Raw genomic sequence first — 15,560 nt, 5'->3', positions numbered from 1 at the left:
ATGGGCAATCCAGATTATTTTGTTTTCTTTTATAAAGGTCACAAAGGCCAGCAGATAAAATGAACAAGTAGTTATTTACCATATCATATCATAGTAGAAGGCATTTATTGAAACTACTAGGAGATCAGCTTAAAACAGATAAACAAAAGTACTCTTGTTTTGTACACCCCACAGGAGTGTGTAACTCATGGAATGTTTTTCCATGAAATGCTGGGGAGAGGCAGTTATCGGCAAAACTAGAAAAAGGATTTGAACAAAACCTTGGACAACTGGTCCAGAGATACTAAAGGGAACAGGAAGGGATATACTTTCTACTCAGTTTGATGATGATGGATGCTGGAAGGGAATAGATGACAGATAACGATCAGCCAGGTACTACTTTACATAATACCTTCTGCAACCACTGTCACAGTACTGGTCAAAATGCATTACTGTTCTGAACTCACAGGATATTTCTTCTATTCCTAATTCTAGCATGCAAAAATCAGTTTGGTCTCTGCAAGTACACAATACTTTAACAGTCTTTTCCAAAGAAATGTAATCTTGGATAGTAACTTTTGCATTTCAAAGCATCTAAATTTATTTTTTTAAGCCAAAAACTTAATCTGATATTCAACTGTGTAAGAGCTAACTCTAATCTGAAAAAAAATGCAAGCAAACTTTAAAGCAGAATATCAGTTTGTTACTCCTGGATTCACCCATTTCTTTTAGCAGTCAGCTGACCAGGAAAATATTTCAGGACAGACTTGTCAGAGAAAGAAAGTTCTTCATTACTAACATTCCATAAACATACATGGAAACCTGATGCAAGAAAAGCGAAGAAATGGCTTGCCTTAGATGCCTGCGAATTTACAACCAAATCTAACGCAGAAAGCAGCCTATAATGCAAGGATGCTAATGCCCTTAAAATTATCATATAGCTTGTTCACAAATTAAATACAGTTGTTAAACCAGTGTTGCTGCTCTTTCTGTAACTCATCAACTCTAACTACGTTTAGAATCTTCCAAGCGTGTAGGATGGATTAAGCTTTCAGCTTGCTCAGAATTAATTCTTCCTTGCAACAATATTGCAGAGGTCTAAAGTTTTTATTTGAAGCATGTCACAAGGAAAATAACAAAGCTGTTCATGTAACTGAATTGTCTATTGAGTTTTATAACCTAATCACACTATCACTTGATGAAACGCCAGCTGCAGTCTACCTGTTTTACTAGTATTCAATTAACTTATCTTTTATGAAAATAATTTTAGTCATGAAACTCAGCCTATGCTATAGTTTCAGACTATATTTGCCATTAATAAGACTGCATGAATCTTGAAAAAAAGAACTGCAATGCAACGCCTTTCATTTGATGAGACTTGATATCATATATAGTAATATAAAAAAGCAGAACACTCAGCCAAAGAAAAAAGCAGACCTCTGAAGTCACTCTTTTAAAAGAAACTGTTACTACTGGCAGTAAGCAGTCTACTATGTTGTACTGCAGGCCTCTTCTGTGATCACATTGTTTTCAACAGTTAGCTTTTATCAGAAAATTAACATGTTATTTTTGTTGTCATATCTTTATGCAGTCCTTCAGAAAAAATATTTTAGGAATAGTCTTCAGGAAACCTGATACAAGCTAGTACACAGTAAGAGAAGACAGCCAAACATACAGATAGCGAGCATTTAGTCTTCCATTAACAGAAGTTTTTAATGCATCTAGTATTAGCGAAAGAGAATTTAAAGTACATTTCCCACTGCATCTTATAGCCCACATCGGACTACTTTACTTACGTCTTGGCTCAGAGCCATAAAACTCCTCTGCAGTTCTTTAGCAAATTCCAGATTATTTGTCACTTCCTGGTACTTTGACACTGCATCCTTGAAGAAAAAAAAAGTAAGCCATCAGAAATAGAACACAGTATACACTTCCAACAAACTACTTCCTGCTTTTTAATTTCTAAGTGAGACAGCTTTAAAAAGGTAACCATCTCTGAATGGAACTGCATCAAACTTAAGTATTGACTTTCACCATCCAAAATACGGAAGAGACTTGTGTACGTCTTCAGCACTTGTTAGGTAAGTAAACTGAAATGTATGCATCTTATATGCTCACAAGCATATAGAATTTAAGATTTGACTTTATGCAGTTTCTGAGAAAAACTAACAGACAGGCCTGTTATGGGAGAAGATCATGATGGGAGAAGAGCAATTTCAGTTATCTCTCCTGCTCATCAAGCAGAAAACTTCTCATGGTTTATAACTTCATTAACACCATTAAAAAATAAAAATATATAAATTGGTGATATTTCAGTTGTCAGTTAGCACAGACAAAAAATCATTCGTGAAGCCTAGACAGATAAAAAGATCACATGGACCAAGGGAAGCAGCTAATTCTTGCAGTGTGAGCAGCTGCAATTGCTGAAGAGTACATTTTTTTTCTTAGTCCTTTTCAGCGCTGAAAATCATCAACAAAATATTGTTGATTACCAAGCATCTGGTAATCTCTTTAGTATCAATATGCATGTTTGCATAATACAACCAAATTTAATTTGATACTTGCTTCATATTTATTACAACTGGAAAATAGCTGCTGAGTTGAGCTCTGCAATAACCTACTTTAAGAAACAGCCTCAACAAAGAGAAAAAACACATATGTACAATAAGCCCAGCTTACCTAGTGTTATATCTGTTGCACTGGTAACTGTGATACACACTGACATAGCTTATTTTTGAGAGCTCTGCAGAACTCAGTCCATGCTACCCTTGTAACTAGACTGCATGATATTTGTCAGTTACCACCAAGTGACTAAGCTCCTGAAGTTCTCCCTAGGAACATTTTCTGGGAAGAAAAGAATGATGTCCAGAGAACCTCAAAGGTATCAATTTAGCTCTTTCAACCGTACTAGGTTATAACATAGGCCAATTTTCACCACAGTTTACTTACAACCTAACCTCAACAAGCATAACAAAGCATTACAACACATTCCTCTACTGATTCTTTCAGTTTCGTATTAGCAGAAAAACTGAGGTGTTGTAAGCACTAAGAAACTGAATCCAAGTTAGAACTCATAAAAATCCAGATTTTAGCAAGGGAAAAAAAAGTGAAATTAATTCATCCTTTCCTTCCCCACCACCATCACTAAACACTTTAAAAGAGATCTGGTTAGTATTTTTTTTTTCTTTTACCAGTTGATCTTGATTTAGACGTTCTCCCTTGTTCATTCGTTCCTGGTAATCATCGAGTTTACTCTGAAAAGGAAGAAGAATGATATTACAAAGAGGCAAAATCAGGTTACTGCTTTTTCTACTTCTGTTAAGAAATTACAGTAAACACTGACTGTAACTTATTACACAAAACACGCAACTGTCATGTACAAATTGTACCTGAGAAAACTTGCCTACTCGGTTAAAAATGTGAATACTTTCCCAAGAGACAAATATTTTAATCTTGTTTGCTTGGACTATCGCTATACATCTTCCTGAACAGTCTTAGTTTCTAAGGAAAGACATTTCTCCTAACGGAGAGAATGCTCTCAATACACATTTCTTTTAGTCCTAATGATAGAGAGATGAACAGAGTTCTAAGCCTGAGCTTATCATCACTCTATCACTACAATACCAAAAACATGACTGCAAAAAAAAAAAAAAAAAAAGCCACTGCTAATAACATTCAGAGCTCTAATTCTTTGTGCTGGCATCAGTTAAGATAGTCTCAAAGAATTTAAAATAGTTTCCAATCCTTTGTGCAAGAATGCCCACCAACACAACTCATATTAATAGCTCTGGAATATTTTTGCTTAAAAGCATCAAGACTTTCTTTTTCAGGAGGAAAAAAAAAAAAGAAAGGGAATCATTAGGTTAATTTTCAACAGGAGCAATTCTCTGATCTGCTTAAATACAAAACCACGCAAAATGCTGACAAGTAGCCAAAAGCAGGTAAAACTTATGCATGCCCAAAGTGACAAAGGATCTACAGGGGTAGGATTTAAGGGTCTTAGAAGGGAAGCAAAGTCTTTAAGGATAACATTCCCACTAATCTCAAAGTTTTCACTATTTCTACATCAGAACTGGTTTTAATTTTATGAAGCTTGTCCTGACCTTATTGAAAGCATTAACATGAATCCTTAATAATTATCTTTCCAATCTAGTATAACAACAATGTAACAAAGAGAAACACTTCCTTCTGAATGTAAAAGAATTAAAACCCTGCAAAACAACTCAACCACTGTTTTCGAGTTTATACTTGTCACTCAATGACAGATTTTTTTTTTGGTGGTGGTAGTGGCTTAGTTTTGGCTGGTTAGTTAGTTGATTGTTTTCCTTTTTTTTTTTCTTCTAACTTCTTTTGCTTCATGACATTTCAGTTAAAATATTTCATTGATATTTTTCTAGATAATTCACCTTCTGTGCTCACAATCAGACCTTTGGGAATGGCTTAAGTCTGTGAAACAGTTTAACAACAAAGCTCATCTTACTCGATGCCCAGCATCACTTAGTCAAACACAGAACCACATTACGCAACTTGGTCCTCTGACATTACCCACAGACAAAGCAATTTATTTCTTTGAAAATCCCACACATTTAACATTTTTACTACTTTGTCTTTCACTGCATTAGAGTCAATAAAGGCCTAAGCAAAATCAAAGAACAACTTCCTGAACTCCAGAAATACATTACTTGGAAGTTCATGCTGGAGACAGACTAGCACTGCAACAGTTGTGAAATGCAGCAGCCACGGTTGGAAATACATTAAAAATGACTCTGAAAAGCATTCGGCGTATTGGAAATCTACAACACAAAATAAGGGCATTTGACTCTTCCGCATACTGTCTTCTTTTAAAATAGATTATGATGTTGTTGCACAGCAAAAGTAGTAGTTTTCATGATTTCAGAGATCCTAGTTGAGCTGTGAAGAGTCGAAAAGGCAGGATAAAGAGCTCACACAAGCCAATGCCTCAGTGCAATGCCAGCCAGGTTAACCGAAGCTCTCTGCTTAAGGTGGCTTAAGCCCTACGCTAAACTGGCATCACAAACATATTTCAAGAAGTTTTTATTTGCTTAAGCCGCTTACTCCCATGCTGCAGTTTTACCATTCCCTCAGTCACACTGATGCAATTGTTTGTGAGGCTGCACAGTAAATTTGACTGCTAATATCAGCCTATTCAAAAAGTGTCTGCTAAAAGCCTTAAAAAACACAATTTCAGTGATCTAATTTCCAACACAAGCCCATAAAATATCGAAACAGTAAAACCAATAGGATGGAACACCAAAATATAGAAGAACACTACTTAGATCAGCATTGTTGAAGAAAACATATTGCAAAATAATGCTGCATAACACTCACATAATCTATTTTGCTGGCTAGGGACACAGGGGAGGGATGAGATGAAAATACCCTTGACTACTACAATTGTTTCAGCATAGTTTTTCCACACAGCTTTACTTCAGCATGGCTGGTATCTTCAGATTAAGCACATTGCAATAACCTATTCAAATAGTATACAAGCTTTTCTTCAATGGTTGAATATCTTGAAGTCTAACGTAAATGCTTTATTCATTTGTTTTTCATTCTGCGGTTCTATCAACTAAAAGGCAAAGGATAACATGCCTATTGCTAGCCTTTAGGAACTGCAGAACAGCTAATTCTCTTCACCTTTTCTTCCCTGAGAACATCCCTATCAGAAAAGGAAAAGCAAAAGAAGGAAATCCCTTTCAGCTGCAATGCAGAGGACAAAGTCAATGTGCAGTTCATTACACGTTATCAGAAAGATCTCAAGTGCCAAGGTAAGCATTTTTCTATCATCCCAAAGAAGCAGTAAGATCAAAATGTTGCACTACACAGAAGCATTAAGGAAGCACAAAGCTTTCTTTTTAATCTGCACTGTCAACTAACACCAATGAAACAGCAGCATTAGTGCTGTGAAATAACTGCAGTAAAATTCCCACTTAGCAACCTACTGCAGTGTTTGCAAGATTTTCTTAATTTTACCCCTTCTACAACTTCACCCTTACTCATGATGAAGCATAAAAGCTAAACCAGCACAAAAAAAAAAAATCAGGTGGAAAAGTGAATTTATAAATTGTCTATTAAGCAGCTCGCAAGTCAGCAGACCCCAGTTCTGCAGACAAAACCAACATGCTACAGCTCTTTTTCCACTGAGATTCTTGAACTGTTTTGGAGTTCCCTAGGAGAAAAGCACTACGTACAGGCAACATGCTTTGGCTGGGGGAAGGCAGGGAGATGGTGGTGTTAGCTGTTTAACTATAAACCCTGTATCTTATTTTAATAGGAATCCAACATTGAGTTACTTCTCTATGGTAACAGTTACCTTCCCCTCAGATTCAGGTTCTCATTACCTGAACTGCCTCCAAAATGTCAGCCTGAAGTGAAAGAAGTGCAGTTACATGACACTAGTTTCAAAATGCCTGACCACTCAGCTGTGCTGTTACAGTCATTTTCAGTGCTATGCTATAAACCGGATCACTGGAATGATCTGATTAAAAATAACCCTCAAAAAAAAGGGGAGGGGGGGGGGTGCAGGGAGCAGGAGGAGGCACTATATTTAACCAGGTAATTTCAATGATATGGTTTATACCAGTTCCATCAGCACAACGGTACGTGACAAGCTGGAAGGGAAGAGGGTGAACTCTTCAACCCACTGAGGCAAGCACTGCAATGCACACTTCCCTACAAGCCAAGAAAAGATGGGGTGGTACGACTACTTCAAGTCTGTTTTCAAAGATATCTCAAAAATTGCATTTTTTTTTTTAAATCATCATTAAGCAATTAAGAAAATTCAAAACTTCACATAGCTCTTAGACCTCTCCCACTCAACCAAAAAAAGCCAAGCTATGAAATTCAGTTGTGTTAACCTTTTGCATTTGCACATTATACTTTATTTTCCCCCACCATCATTTTCTAGTCACATAACAGTTTAGCTTCCAAGCAAAGCCTGTTCAGAAATGATCAAAAAAATCAGTCTTCCTACTTCCTCAGAAAAAGAGAGGAAAAAAAAAAAGGAAAAATGTGAAATAATTGAATGGTATAATGAATGAAAAAAAGAAGTTCAAAATCTCTCAAAAACATCCCACAATTCTCACATTCACTTTATTACATATTTTATATATAATATATATACTTTAAATTATATATACACACCTAACAGAAGTCCCAAGAAGCTGTTTCAGTCTTGATTTATAACCGAAGAGAGGTAATGAAGTACTCCAGTATTCCAAAACAGGCATGCTTAGAGCTCATTTTAAAACAATTTTTGAAGTAACAGTTTTAAGCATTTTTATGATTCTTTTTGCCCAAAACTAAGTCTGACAGTTTAGAAAAAGCATCTCCATGAGATATTAGACAAGCTTGAAGTGAACGATACATGCCCATTCCAGGACAGGAGCCTCGTGATCAGCTTACTCCAGCCGAGACTGATCACAAAAGGGGTGTTCTCCTTCTCTGGGTGCCACACCATTAGCCCTGCCTACACACCAACATGGCCAGACTGACAGCTGGGTCAGGAACCTGATCCAGCCAAACATGTATAGTGATAAGAGATGTGAGAACAGCGAGGAGCAGGTCCCACTCCATCCCAAAGCAATGCAGAACTGTGCATTCTTTGAAAACTTTCAAATGCAAATGAGTTGACAAAGAGAAAACCTGCTTCTTAGTTACCTGGAATAAGTTAAGTCACAAATTAGCGAAACTCCTAAAAGCTCTGTCAACTGCATACGGATGTACATTCTCCTTCCAAATTACCCATTTCCTATGTAAACACTATGAATTAGTAAATAAGCTGTCTATATTGCAAGAGACCTAGATTTTCTTCCACACAAGCTGCTTTTACAACAGCAAGGAAACTCCATGACACAGGCTCTTATTTGTGAATAAAGCTATAAAAGTTCCTACTTTTGTCTCATCTTCTACATTATCAATACACCCTATTTGCATATTTGCTTTACAATACTTTATTTCTTTACCCCCACTGCAGTGTAGAAACAACACCACTGGTACAACCTTCTCCCAGTACATTCTGTTTATCTTTTCCTTCTGAAAGAACAGGAAAAGCAAAGCATCAAGTCAGCAGCAGCAGGACTTGAACAACTGGAAGACCTTACACAGCTTCTAAGGGTCAACATAAACCTAGTTAACAGAACTTGCTAACAGAAATAATCCCTATGCTATATGAAATGGTTCAAAAAAAATGGAGTAAGTTGAAACCAAAACCTACCAAACGCCAAATAATTTCACTGACAAATCTGCTCGGTTTTTAAGAGATGAAGCTTGGTTATCCAAAACTGGTATGAAAAGAGGTTTCAGAGAAAGTTTCAGACTTTCAATACAGTTTCAAAGAGTTTTACGGTTCCTTGCTTTCAAAATTGTTTCCTCTCTGAAGAGGGATTTGAATTAGCCAGGTACTTCCATCCAGCATAGCCTGTAACCAGACCCTTCTGAAGCAGTGCTTGTTCTAAAGGAAATTCTAGATCAGCATTCCAGAAGAACCAACTTACATGTGTGGGGGTAGGAGGCGGGAGAAGAGGAGGTGATAAAAGAATTCCTTCTTTAAAGAACAGCGTGTAACAGTGATAGACCACAGTAACTGCTGGGAACAGCAATACACCCTGCATCCCTCAAGCGTTTTTAAGATTGCAGAGAGAAGACTGTGGTGCCGTGCCAGTAATAGGGAGGTGACTGCTTCCATCCTAACAGGACAGGACCTACACACACTGCAAATGTAGGCTACCCCTAGAGCTGATCTGATGCCATAAAACCCAAGAGGGCAAACTATTGACAGAACCAAGTCTCCAAGGAGAGGTTCTGGAGAGACACTCACAAGCCCTGAACATGCGAGAGGCCCACGGAATGGTGCAAAAGCACTTGGGAGTGCTGACAAGTAACTTGGAACACGGCACCTTCCTGCTATCACTAGCTGCACCTACAGGAATAGAAAACTGATCTCAGCTTTCGCTATAGGTTGCTAGCTGTTAATCCAACACTTCATTGAATGGGGAGACAGCTGCCTCTTAAGTCAGATCAACCTGAAATACCCAACTACTGCTCCAAAGCAAGTTCATGTGTAATAATATCAGAGGCAATTTTAAGTGCTAGTTTTTTAACCCGGTCTCAATTTTACTTATTCAGGAATTCAGAGACAAGCTGATAAAGCAACTGCATCTTAAGTTACCATCTACAGCTAAAGCGCCCCATCTTCACAACTGTAACCTGAATACACCAAGCCCAACTCATGTTAGGTAGCTCAAGCTAACATACTTCATACGTGCAGTCGCTCAAGAATAACCTTTGTGATCACTGGCCCATACCTTAAAACATGTTAGCAAATGAGGCATTTTGTCCATCTTACAGAACATTTGGTTTTAAAAACCATTCTCATATAACTCATGCTGTATTATTTGAGCTGAAATCAAACAGCTCTTTGTTTTTTCGTTCCCCATTGTACAAAGACGTGAGAGTTTGATCTACATTCAATTAGCTTCATTTGGAAAGGATCTAGTCATCTAAGAACAGAGGAAAAAAACAAGAGTACCACTCCTATCAGTTCCAAATATAAAGAGAGCACAGACATTTTCAGGCCATGTTCCTACATACGTTTAGGAATTAATTCAATTTATCCTAATCCCTTTTAATACAAGCCAGACTAATTATTTAAAATAAAAAGGTCTATTTTACAAGAAGAAAAAAGCTAACTAAGAATTTAGTATTTTTAATTTATGAATACTCAAAAACAGCACAGAACTCAGGAGTATTATGATTTTGAATTCTCTATTTTTCCCTTCACATCATTTTATCCTCAGAGCTTAAAAGGGAACATTACAACAATTTACTTCCATCTTTCTATTTTTTTCATAAAGAATGACCTTTATTTAACCAAAAGCTGCACATATCATTTACGAGCTAAGATGGTACTTTTTACAGAGTATTTTTTGTGCACAGGAAGCACGTTGTAGTGTCAAATATATTTTTATATTTGTTCTCAAAAATAAAGCCCTCAAAATCATCTCTACAGGCCTTTGTTATCAGCTGCTCACAAAGAACTAAACGTGCAAGCTAGTCTTTCATTAAGAAAGATTTCTTCCTTTTTTTTTTTTTATCTCCCCCAAAAAAGACAGTCTCATCAAAAGATTGAAAATAAAGGAAATGAATTTGTGTACTTAAGTAAATTTATCAAGTAACAATAAAATTAATGAAGTCCATGTGTACAGCATGTTTTATTTTAAGCATTTGATGATCTCTTTAATAAGGAATGATGATTTAGTAAAGAACTGTTGTTTCCCCCACTAAAGGGCAAGCTCAAGTCCACAAATTAGTAAATTCATCTTGATGTGTTTAAGCAAAATTATCTCATGATTGTGACAGTGTTTACATTAGAATCTTACTCCATTAAGTTTCAAATGCTTTCAGCCAACAAGACTTACAGAAATCTTTGAATTTTCATTCATCTCTCTAAGAGAATACCTACCACTTTATATATGTTTTTTTTTTTTTAAAAAAAAAGACCTAGCTTTTTGTCTGTTTTTAGGGTCACACTGTTTAACACCAACTCTCCCTACAGAGAGGAACTAAGTAATTTTAATAGATCTTCCTTCAAGCCATTTCCAGAAAAAAAAGGCATTTTCCCTGCATATACCTGCAATGACACCATAGTTACAAAATCATAGTGACAGCAGCCACAGATACACAAAGAAGTAACAAAAAACTAGGGCTTTAATGAGACCGGTAATTTTCACTGCATTCTCTCTGGAGTAATGGCCTTCCACACATCCTTCTAACTTTAGGTACTATAGAAGCCATCCAAAAGGTCCATTCAAATAAAAGGGAATGGCTCCACCAAATATAAATCAGGTATAAATTATTTATTTTAAAAGGTGAATAAAAACACTACTAGAAAGGAAAGCTGACTTGCACACCAATAAGTGTGCTTATCTTCTGTATTTCTTCTAAGCCACAAAATAGATCAGAAGACCTTTTAATTTTAAAAATACAGATTTTCAACATCACAGAAGACTATTTCCTGAGTGGTTTTTTTTTTTTTTTTTTTTTGGGTGGAACACGATTGTTCTAAATCACTTTATTTTAACCCAACCATTTGGGACTGAAGGATTTGCATTCTTTTTCAAGTTGAGGACCAGAATTATTCTGTGTGCACACGTTTGCATGTGCTAAGAAAAATATTTTGTCCTCTATATACACAACAGTGTTCAGACAAGGCTCAAGAAGAGATCTTCCAATTCTAAAGCTTATCTAAAAGCTCCTGCCTTGCTTCTTTTTGTTGCTTTGTTTGCTGAAGAAAAGGGAAATCCAACTTTTTTTTTTTTTTTAAGTGAAAAACCACACACCATACAGATTTACAGCTACAAAATAAAGCATGGATTTCTTCATTTTTGACTCACCTGTACAGGCTAATGGTTTTGTTTTCTATAAATATAGAATACTAGGTTAGACTACTAAAACCTGAAGGGCTAGGCTAAAAAAATTAATAGAGTAACTGTGCCTATTCACTCTTAATAGAAGAAAGAGATATAGGGCCTCAGCGCAGGCCTAAAATTTTATTTTAGTGCTCCCAATTTTTAGTTTAGTAACACAGTGCTTTTAAGCAAGTCCTTAGGCTATGCATCTGGTAGTATTTTACTGCTGGACACCTCACGCTGTGTAGGTTGGAAACCCCTCCGAGGCTCATTTCACCTGACAACACGGAGCGGGTGCCATATAAATCGCGAGCAGCTCCAGCACCCTCTATTCTCTTCTCCTCTGTCACAACCTCGAACCCTCCGAGGCCGGCCGCTTTAGCAGCGGCTCTTTCTATAAATAACCGCTCGGAGGCCGCTTCCAGCTGACCTCAGCCTCCCGCAGGGGCGAGCTGGGAGCCGCGGGCGGCCCCCGGCTTTGTGCAGGCAGCTGGCACAATGCGGCTCCGCCGGGGAGGCTGAGGCTGGGGCCGCCGCCATGTTAGCTGCCGCTTCCATGTGCGCGGCCCCGGGGCCGGCAGCGCCGCCCGCTCGCCCCGAGGCCGGGAGGGGACGGGGATGGGGATGGGGAAGGGGGAGCGGGGCCGGGGGAAGGCGGCAGCGAGAGCAGGGCCCGGGGAAGGAGGGGGGGGGGGGAGCCGCCGGGCAAGGCCCCGCCGCGGCGAACAAAAGGCGGAAGGGGGGGGAGGGACCGCGCCGCACGGGGGTCTCGCCAGCAGCCTGCGGGGCCCCCCCGCCGCCCCCCATCGCCCCCCGGCCACTGCGGTGAAAGGAGGAGGGGGAGCGGCCGGGGGGTTAACCGGGGGGCGGCGGGGCCCAGGCGGGGGGAGCCCCAGGAAAAGGGGCCCGGGGACCCCCGAAAGAGGAAGGGGGAAGGCCGAGAGAGAGCAGCTCGCCCTTCTGGAACCTTCCAGCGGGCGGCCCCTGGGGGCGAGGCCGGGAACAACCCGGAGCCGGCAGCGGGAGGGCACGGCTCGGGGAAGGGGCCCCGCGTGCCCTCGGCCTGGGGGTGGTGGTGGGGGGGGGAGCCCCGGGGGCCGAACCCCGCCGTGAGGACCGAGAGGAGGGCGGTGAGCGCGGGGGGGCGGCCGTGCGGGCACCTTTTTCTTCTCCAGGTTGCGCAGCTTCTTGTCGATCACGCCCAGGATCTGCTTCATGGCCTCGGTCTGCACCGAGGTGATGCTGCCGCCCGACGCCTGAGGGGCCGCTGCCGCCGCCGCCGCCGCCGGGGCGGGCTCGGTGGCCGTGCCGGCCTTGCCGCTGCTGCTGCTCGCCGCGGTGCTGTTGGTAGCCGAGGGCATCTCTGTGCGGGAGGCAACGAGGCAGAGAAGCGGGCGCGCGTTACGGGCGAACGGGCCGCCGGAGGGGACACGCGGGAGGGCGGGCGGGCGGGCGCGCTCTCGCCGCCACCGCCGCTTCCCCACGCCCAGTGCGCGCGCACGAGCCCGGAGCCGGAGCCGCACCTGCCGCGCGCGCGCTCCCTCCCCCCCGTCCCCCCCTCCCGCCGCGAACGGCCTCGGGCGCGCGCGGGCGCGGTCACGTGACGGGCGGCCTCTCGCCCAGCCAACGGTCACCGCCCGGCCTCGCCTCCCCCCCCAGCCCCCCCTTCAACCCCCTCACCGCTGTGCGTGACCGGCCCGCGCGAGGGGTGTGTGTGCGGGTGCGCCGCGCTGTCTGTCAGGGGATGGCCGCCTCAGCCGACTCCGGCCCCGCCGCCCGCGCTGCTCCTCCTGCCGCCGCCGCCGCCGGGGGAAGAGAGGCAGAGACACAGAGAGAGAGAGAGAGAGGGGCGGGAGCGCGCACGCGAGCGCGTCAGGCAGGCGGCCCCGGGAGCGAGCGGCGCCGGGTCCTCGCCGCCCGCGGCTGCCCGCGCAGATCGCCTGAGCCCGCCGGCGCCGAGCAGCCTGCCCCGCGGCTCGCCTGGCGCGGGGCTTGCAGGCGCGCGGTGGGGCGCCCGAGCGCCGGACACAATAGCGGGGCGGGGCGCGGCGAGGACCCCGGGCGCCATCACCCCCCCCCCACAGCTCCCGCCCTCAGGGCACGGCCCCGGCCGCCGACGCTGAGCGGGCGTTAACGGCCGCGGGTCGGGCGTTGTGCCGGGATTAGCGCTACATGGCGCAACGTTCCCCAAGCACAGCCCCCGAACACAACAACATGAAATATTCCTGAAATATTCACATCACACTGCCCTGACCCAAAGCTGCGTGAACCTTGACCTGCTGGCCAGCAGCCGATAATCACCTCAGTGGCTGGGGAAGCCACCCTGAAGTGGTTTTTCCTCTTCTTTTTCCTCTTTTTTTTGAGAGGTGAAAGAAAACTTGGAAAGATAGCTCAGCCTTCTTACTGATGCAATTGGAAAATGAAACACCGCTGCCTGCAGCAGGCCGGGGGCTAACCAATGTTGGGCCAAGTTCAGTACACGTCCCATTGTCACCTTGGAACTAATGGACACAAGATGTCAGGAACTTACAACCCTAAAATCCTCTCCCCCAAAAACAATTAATGAAGTTTTCACTCGTAACTCCAGTTTAGGACCGCATTTCTACTTAAAGCCAACGCTAGTTGATCCATGTAATCCTGGATCCACAGCTGAGGACATCAACACAACCGTGAGCTGTTCCTGGAACAGCTCGGCCAGCCCTGCCACTAGAAGGGCGATATCTCGTCCCTCCTGCCCTCACCCCATCCCTGGGCACAACCACACAGGCCTTGCCCTTGTTCCATCCTGATTTCTGCTTCCTGAGTTCATTCAAGCTGGTAATCTAGCAGGAAACTTTCATTTGACCTCATGCTTTAGTAGCTAATGCTTGAATGGACAGATTTTTCTTCATGGCACCTGCAAATATTGCTTTGTACACTCTTCATGTATGCTTGCATAGCAGCTCAGTGCTTTGTCATTTTATATTAGATTATTTGCTTTCCAATTCACTTCTTTTCGTATAACATGCTATAGCACAACTGTAACAAATCAGTCAACCCCATGTATTTCAATTGAATAAAGTATAAAAGAAATGTCTGCAGATATCGAAAATCATTTTATTTTCACTATTCACCAGGAAGTTTTAGTTCATACCATAGTAAGATTTAATTTTTATGTAGTAATTTATTTCTGCAATCCCATTACACAGGGGTTGAAATCACCTTTGTTTTCCCCAAGTCAAATGCAGTTTCTTCATGAACATTTGAAGCACACTGAGGCTTTACGACCATGAAATATAATACCTGAAAATATGAAATTCTTTCATCCACTGGTATTAATTTCTCCTTTCTATTACATTGCCATTGCAATTCCGTATAAGCACTGGGAACATGACAGCTTAGGAAAATTTTGCAGCCAAGTCACAGAAGCCTAATGTAGTTTGTACTCAAAGTCTGTCTTTCTTAACACAAAAATCTGCAAGAAAAAAAAAAAAGCTGATGGAAGAACTGGTGACAATAAATCAAAAGTACATGCTGGACCTGAAAAAAGCCTTGATCTTTCTTATAAGATATTAATTCTTGGGGGAGGGGGTAACAAAATAGCAAGTATTCAGTCTCAAAAAAGGGCTAAAAATACTGTTTCTGAGAGCAGTTATTACATGAGATTACACAAGCAATAATTACATGACAATTACTGTGTCAAAGCTCTTCATAATTTCACTGGATGCCTTTTTGTTAGCCAAAGACGGAACCGAGACTGCTGCTAAGCTTACATGCTAAACCAAAAATATAAACAAAGCATTAAGTACGTATCTTACATAGAAATTTAATAAGTCCTCAGAAAGGAGGACTTTCACATTATACTAAAAAAAAAAAAAAAAAACACTTGCAAATTTAGCATGGGTCAAGTCTTCCTAACTTCATTTAGGAAATTCTTACCACAACATAATTTTATACTGAAGACATTTGTCATTGCTGTATTACAGCATGATTCACTGTCAGTACTGTGCTATAATTGCTCTGTGCAGACTCCATAACAGATCTCCAGAACCTTCAGCAGTTTCTTGGAGCAGCCTGGGAACACCTCAAGAGTGCGTGGTTACCTAGTCCATGCCAACTTTAAAGTCAATTTTGGAAGCATGGACATTTTAAAGTAACTTTCACACAAACTGT

At 41.8% G+C, this 15,560-nt stretch overlaps 1 protein-coding gene across 3 annotated transcripts in view; it reads right to left on the bottom strand.

Moving 5' to 3' along the window:
* CAPRIN1 (cell cycle associated protein 1) overlaps positions 1-13,334 on the bottom strand; it is a 33,445-nt gene extending 20,111 nt beyond the window's left edge. Inside the window, exons 1-4 of one of the 3 annotated variants that reach the window (XM_027458331.3) lie at positions 13,089-13,334; positions 12,569-12,771; positions 3,171-3,233; positions 1,776-1,862 (exon numbers count right to left, since the gene is read on the bottom strand). In XM_027458331.3, coding sequence (XP_027314132.1) covers positions 1,776-1,862; positions 3,171-3,233; positions 12,569-12,769 — 351 coding nt within the window. In that variant the 5' untranslated portion in view covers positions 12,770-12,771; positions 13,089-13,334. The remainder of the gene's footprint in view (positions 1-1,775; positions 1,863-3,170; positions 3,234-12,568; positions 12,772-13,088) is intronic. The other 2 variants (XM_027458330.3, XM_027458332.3) reach the window with 2 other exon arrangements.
* Between the last annotated feature and the right edge of the window lie 2,226 nt (positions 13,335-15,560).

The sequence above is a fragment of the Anas platyrhynchos genome, chromosome 5, assembly GCF_047663525.1.
Source record: "Anas platyrhynchos isolate ZD024472 breed Pekin duck chromosome 5, IASCAAS_PekinDuck_T2T, whole genome shotgun sequence".
Taxonomy (NCBI): Eukaryota; Metazoa; Chordata; class Aves; order Anseriformes; family Anatidae; genus Anas; species Anas platyrhynchos.
Note: the sequence above shows the minus strand (reverse complement) of the source record. Positions and strands in the feature narration are given on the sequence as shown.